The 7,038-nt window shown below is 39.5% G+C and overlaps 2 protein-coding genes across 15 annotated transcripts in view; both read right to left on the reverse strand.

Moving 5' to 3' along the window:
* Nucleotides 1-703: 703 nt before the first annotated feature.
* Nucleotides 704-1,790, reverse strand: LOC123520814 (THAP domain-containing protein 3-like). Its single transcript, XM_045283437.1, has 2 exons — nt 1,348-1,790; nt 704-1,120 (listed from the first exon to the last, which is right to left on the reverse strand). Exons 1-2 carry the CDS (start codon nt 1,631-1,633, stop codon nt 750-752), a joined length of 657 nt encoding a protein of 218 aa, XP_045139372.1. The 5' UTR covers nt 1,634-1,790; the 3' UTR covers nt 704-749.
* A 3,011-nt stretch (nt 1,791-4,801) lies between these two features.
* LOC123520795 (rho GTPase-activating protein 45-like) overlaps nt 4,802-7,038 on the reverse strand; it is a 207,321-nt gene continuing 205,084 nt past the window's right edge. For 11 of the 14 annotated variants that reach the window (XM_045283401.1, XM_045283400.1, XM_045283394.1 and 8 more), the window contains one exon: nt 4,802-6,147. In XM_045283401.1, the coding sequence (XP_045139336.1) occupies nt 5,657-6,147 (491 nt within the window). In that variant the 3' untranslated portion in view covers nt 4,802-5,656. The remainder of the gene's footprint in view (nt 6,148-7,038) is intronic. The other 3 variants (XR_006679379.1, XM_045283399.1, XR_006679378.1) reach the window with 3 other exon arrangements.

The raw sequence follows: 7,038 nt of genomic DNA on the forward strand, positions 1-7,038 counted from the left end.
TCTCTCTCTCTCTCTCTCTCTCTCTCTCTCTCTCTCTCTCTCTCTCTCTCTCTCTCTCTCTCTCTCATACACACACACACACACACACACACACACACACACACACACACACACACACACACACACACAAACCGAGTACCGTAACCTACGATGTAATTTTCATCTTTTTTCTAACCATTCCTCTACAGTCAACATTGGTGAGTGGAACGTGTCTCTTCTGTTGGTCATGTTTGATAATTTTTATTTAGGTGCCTTATTCTAAAGAAGATGGATATCTTAGCAAAAAATGAAATTATATCAGATGGTAAGTCAAGTCCAGCAAGCTCCATTTCTGAACCTAACCTAACCTAACCTAACCTAAAGTTTTTACACAAGCTGTACCTTCCGTAAGAGTTTCCCCATGCACAGCTTTAAATACTTCTCTCATTACCAATAACTGTGAGGAAAATCTTTCGGAAGGCATATATAAATTACCTCTACTGACCATTTCAGTCCATGACTTATCAGAAGATTCACAGTTCCCCTGCCTGATACCCTAAATTTGGATATTTTAAATAGAATTTCTTTAAAATATAAAGTAGGGACTGGTCTTCTATGACTGTGCTTGCCGATTGTAACATATTTTCATTTTCCTTATTTCTGCAATCATCATGAAACTCTACTGACACTTCTTCATCCACCTCTTCCACATCCACATCTTCCATATCTTTAAACAGAAGACTTGTTAAGCAAAGTTCCAGTGCAGTTTCTCACTTTTGAGTTGACTTCACTGTCAACAGCTTGTGCAGAATTATTTTCTTTAAGTCCATATATCTAGCACGCCATTGCTGTACTTCATCTTTCAAGGTCTCTATTTTCATACATAAGTTTTCATGGATTTTCTGGCAGTCTTTACACGATGGCAATGACCTACTTTCACTTTGCAACTGAAGACCTGTATCACTTCTTACTCCATCAGCAGATGACTGTGTTGCTGTATCATCCTCGTCACTAATGTCCACCTCTGAGCTTCCACTTGGGTTACTTATCTTGTCACACAGCATCTTTTCTACACTTCTATGCTGGTTTCGCTTGTTTGCCCTCTCTGTCCTCTCGATGGAAATCTCTTTTGTACTGGTCCCTGAACAATGCAAATTTAGTATTAGAACATTCATATGGAGATTGATATAACATCTATAGGCGTCATTGAAAATATCAGTAATTTCTGTACATGATACACCCAAAATAAGCATCACATAGACTCATCTATAAGACTAACATACATCATGGTACCAGTAGTTATATAATGATCTTTGATGTAAAATAATCGTTACTTACGTACATTACAAACAGTACAACAACACTTACCATTTGGAAGGAGTGATGGTACAGCTTCATTCTTTAGAAGTCGTTTATTCCGAGGACTTTCAATACCAAGTAAACGACTTTTCATATCATCAATGTAGTCTTCTGATGTAAAATGTTCAGAACACACAACAGCATTCTTGGAATTAATTTTGTCACTTCGCCGACACACATTTATCCACACTTTTCTTAATTTCTCATCTCTTGGAAATCTGAAGTATCTTATGTTTTTCTCACCTACTATAGTTTTTTCATTGCTACAGCCGAATACTGCGCACTGGCTTGGCATAGTGATGTGTCCTGTACAAGGTTCAGAGACAGACTACAAGCAAACACACATGAAGGGACATTGGAATGCGGAGTATTTCCACACCTGTTTAGGCTTAGTTGGCCTGCACGTGACGTCAGGTCACCTGCGCGACTTGCCTCGACCTGCCTGACCTAGTGTATGTAGATCTGGATGTTTCTGAAATAGAACGATAGACGAATAAAATAGACTCTGTAAATAAATTGTTAGTGATGAGTCATTAGAAGAACGAATAACCAACACACGTAAATGAATCACAAGAAGCGATTACTTTATCATAAGCATCATTACATCAATAATTAACAATAAAGCACCTCGCTCCACACCCATTACGAAGCAAAAACCTTGTCCACAAATAATAATAATAATAATAATAATAATAATAATAATAATAATAATAATAATAATAATAAAAATAATAATAATAATAACGACAACGACAACAACAACAACAATAATAATAATAATGATAATAATAATAACAATAATAATAATAATAATAATAATAATAATAATAATAAATAATAAAAATAACAACTAACACGAAAGATAAAAATAAGGAAAAAAATGTTACCCTTAAAATTAATTCACTAAAACTCATTCTCTTTATCTCTCTCATACTCTCCCATTTTCTATGACATCGCGGGATTGGTGCGTGGCGCTCGTTTATTCGCTGACTGCCTGACGTGAAATCGCTCGTTCTATTGGTCGTTTAATTTTAGGCACCAATAGATGTGATCCTCATTATGAAAACCAGTGCAGTTATAACCAAGCTTTCTAAACGTGTTCATTAGTCTACTTCATTATTGTCTCACGCAAATCATGAAAAAAGCAACAAATATTTTTTTTCCTTCGTTAATCCAAGAAATACCGTAACACAACAATCAAGGACACGTTAATGGACGATAATTACAATTGTATTTCATATAAGCAAGCCTTTATTAATGTCACTCTCAATATTAAGCATTCTATTTATGAAAGTGTAATTATCATCATGTACGAGTAGATACATTACCTGCGCCCTTGCAAACATTACGACCCCCTTGCAATCGAGCAGTGACACGAGGCCAAACGCATCACGGGAATGTAATATTAGCAGGGGAAAATTAATTAAAGTTACTTATATATATAACACGTTAACGCGCGAAATTAAAAGAAAGCGGTCAAAGCCAAATACCAAATGCATTAAGCTACATTGTAACTGATATTACACAGAGAGCTAATTACGTATCGTATTGTTAGCACGGAGAGAGAGAGAGAGAGAGAGAGAGAGAGAGAGAGAGAGAGAGAGAGAGAGAGAAACCTTCTTACAAAGGAAACGGCAATTGGTTTGCTTCTACATTTCTTGAAATGAACGACTTAGAGAAAATAAGTTAAAGAAATTGAAATAAACTATAAAAAAGAGCATAATTTTCCCTCACCATGTAATAACAAAATGAATAAAAACAAAAAGGCAGATGTGCCGGAAGGACGAGAAACGCTCCCCAAACAGCAGCAAGGGGCTGAGGCGGCGTGTGGCAGCGGGATGAGATCCGCGAGTCCTGCGCCAAATCAGACTCAGGCTTGGGATCAGGCTTTGCAATCGGACAAGTTGATCACCCAGCTCCCAGACATCGGTGCAATTGCAATCCAGTCAATCAAGCACGGAACGAGTTTACAGAAAGAATATATATCAAAATTCAGTGCAATATGTGATGGTTTCCCGGAATATTGTAGGTACGTATGTACGTAAATGTGTAAAGCTAAATTCACACTGCGAAACATGACACTACTGATTAATGTAAACTTTTATACCAACACTATTCTTGTATGTATTCCTTTTCTTATCAACTTGATGTAGTCAATATATATATATATATATATATATATATATATATATATATATATATATATATATATATATATATATATATATATATATATATATATATATATATATATATATATATATATATATATATATATATATATATATATATATATATATATATATATATATATATATATATATATATATATATATATATATATATATATATATATATATATATATATATATATATATATATATATATATATATATATATATATATATATATATATATATATATATATATATATATATATATATATATATATATATATATATATATATATATATATATATATATATATATATATATATATATATATATATATATATATATATATATATATATATATATTATATGAATGTATATATATATATATATATATATATATATATATATATATATATATATATATATATCATATATTTTTTGCCTTTTAATATCAGATTTACGACTGGAAAGAAAGAAAATATGCTGTCCCATCACTGCACGGGCTACAATACGCCAAGAAAAAGGGTGATCTATAGTACAGCTTCTAACAAGGCTATTTTCTGCATTACACACAATAACTGGCAGGATGAAGTCAACATTATAGTTGTAATTAGTACCCAAAGTATAAATTACATACGTACCAAGTGTAAAGCACCATGGCTGCCGCCGCCACCGTTGCCTGGCACACTTGCATGTTTCCACACCCGTCACCTGCCCGTACTTCCCTTGTAGTCAATTACGCACTCCAAGCACTCTACATGCTCACTCAAAAGTTTGTTGTATGTCGCAGTGGTCAATTGCAAGGAATAAGCCGAAAAATTGGGTAGTTTCACGAACGCTGCCTTCTGCAGTCTGGCCACCGTGACGTCACACCAAAACACTGCGTCCGAATCCTTTAACAAAACGTTAAACTGGAACATTTAATTTCCAAACGTAAATCCTCATCCTTAAATTGTTATTTCAGTTGAATTTCAAATCTACATTATACTACCTTGTAATAAAGAGGCTCTGGAAAGTCATATCACGTAGCACTGCACATTTCTGAAGTTTCGAAGCGTTTCGTTCCTTGCAAGAGAGAGAGAGAGAGAGAGAGAGAGAGAGAGAGAGAGAGAGTCCACAGATGTTTATCTAACTAATTAATTTGGTGAATGAATCAGTTTCCTTCATTTTACCATTACCGGGAGCCTTTGTGGTGGCGGCGACCAATATGGAGATAGTGTTGATGACGGTGGTTGTGGTGGTTACGATGGTGCTCAGGGAGGCAGTGAAGGGAAACTTAAAAGGCTTGTACGTAATAACACATTTACTTCATCATATATACAAAGTGGACATTGTAGGTGCGTCCTTCACTCACCTCAGCCGACACAGCGCGGGGCTTCTCCTCTCGCTGCTGACTCTCAGCAGCCGCCACTCACTGCACTACTGCCGCCACACTCCCCAGGGCCCCGCCGAGAGAGGACTGACGCAAATAGCGGAGATGCCATCTCCTAGCCATACACACACACACACACACACACACACACATTACACATTTGCACACACGCACACACCACTTAAGCTTTACAACACTTACATGTACACAACTCTGGTCTATATATACACGGTTTTCACCTGTGCTCGGCACGCACACAGTTCAGCTGCGCCTAGACATCTGCCTGCACAAAGGTCGGTACACATGTATGAGTATATACAGTTGTTCGTGTTATTTGGTCAGTTTTCATCATACAAAAATTAGTGCGGTGCGATGGCAGCCCAGTGGCACTCCAGCGTCACTGTGACCTTTGAACGCCGTGCATTCTCAAGATTCACTCTATTACAATCACTCTTGACAAAATTCTCAGGTGACTCATCATTGATTTGAGGCAGCTGCAGCACCTCTGTACAGCAACACCGCTGCGCCTCCAAGACAATTCAGTGTAGGAAACGCACCATCTGAACAGTGGCGTGCGTGGTGCATGGTACTGCAGGGCGAGTCTTACAGGCCCCTAGTGACCACACTGAGATGAATGGTGCACTGTCTGACATGCCACGGCCAGATTCACCTATCAGGTTAGTAGCTTGCTCTCCCACAACACCACCGTCTGGCCTGGCACAGGATCATTCAATGGGGCAGCCACCTCCGATCCTAAGCAGACGCATCCACCTACACAAATCTGGGAGACCTGTTAGGGGACGGCCGCCGAGGGTGTTCTGGTTGGACGGCAGGGGAGCGCGGGCCTGGCGTCCTGACGGTGGTCAGCGAGGAGACTGCTGGGGTTCCTGGTGATTGAGGCTGAGGCTGCAGGAGTCTGGCGGTCGGGGAGGGAGGATCCTGCACAGTGACCCTTGGGGATGCTGGAGGGTTAGACAGGGACATTGTTCCTCCCTCCTCCACGCCCACGGTCACGAGGCTACTAGTGCCAGGAGTTCTACCTCCACCGGCAGGGGCGGGAGGAACTTGTATTCTGACGCGGTTTTCATCGAAAGACGTCCTCGGGGCCAGCACGGTGGTGATGGTGCGCCGCTTGTCGTACTGTGCAATGGTGGCACGAGTCACCAGCACGGAGGGCCCGACCACCAAAGACCCTGGTGACGGTCCTGCCCCGAGGTACGGCGACACATACCCGGACTCACCCCCACTGCTGCCGCCACAACCTGAGGGAGAGACGCCAGATCAACACACGCCTACATAAACCCCGCCCTTGTGGCCCAGGCAGTGATGCCACGTCCTGCTCACACCACTATCCTGAGTTACCTGGCAACGACGCCCCGCCTCCATCGGGCAGGGAGGGGCTTTTGTTTTTATTGTATAATTTTATTCAAGGAAAATTACACATGGACAATACAGTGCTAGTGTGTGTGTGTGTGTGTGTGTGTGTGTGTGTGTGTGTGTGTGTGTGTGTGTGTGTGTGTGTGTGTGTGTGTGTGTGTGTGTGTGTGTGTGTCAGTGTGCGCGCGACAGAAGAAGGAAGCGGAAACAAGCAAAAGGAACAAACAGACAGGCTGGTCGCCGAAACAAGAGCCTGACGAAAAACCAAAGGAAAAGAAAGGAGGAAAAAAAAAAAAAATGAGACACAAACAGACGAATCGAGCATGAATTGGAAAGGAAACGAGAAAAATGCAACGTGGTGCACGAAGGATACACACAAACGCACACACCTGCAGGTCGGAACAACAGGTGCAAAAGACTGGCCATGAAAGCAACAGTAACAACAACAACAACAACAACAACAACAACAACAACAACAACAACAACAATAACGATAACAACAATAACGATAACAACGAAACCAAAAAACAACAACGATAAAAGAACATTTCCTAAAACACACACACACACACACACACACACACACACACACACAGCAGGAAAATGGATAAAAATATTGAGGTAAGGATGTGAAAAGATAGGAAACAGGACGAAAAATAATGAGAGAATAAATGAACTCGTAAAATCAGGGACGACGTAGGGAAAACTATAAATAAATCTAAATGAAAAGGGACGCAAGAATCAATAGACTTGCTAACAAAGGAATATAATGAAGC

Source organism: Portunus trituberculatus, chromosome 47 (assembly GCF_017591435.1).
Source record: "Portunus trituberculatus isolate SZX2019 chromosome 47, ASM1759143v1, whole genome shotgun sequence".
Taxonomy (NCBI): Eukaryota; Metazoa; Arthropoda; class Malacostraca; order Decapoda; family Portunidae; genus Portunus; species Portunus trituberculatus.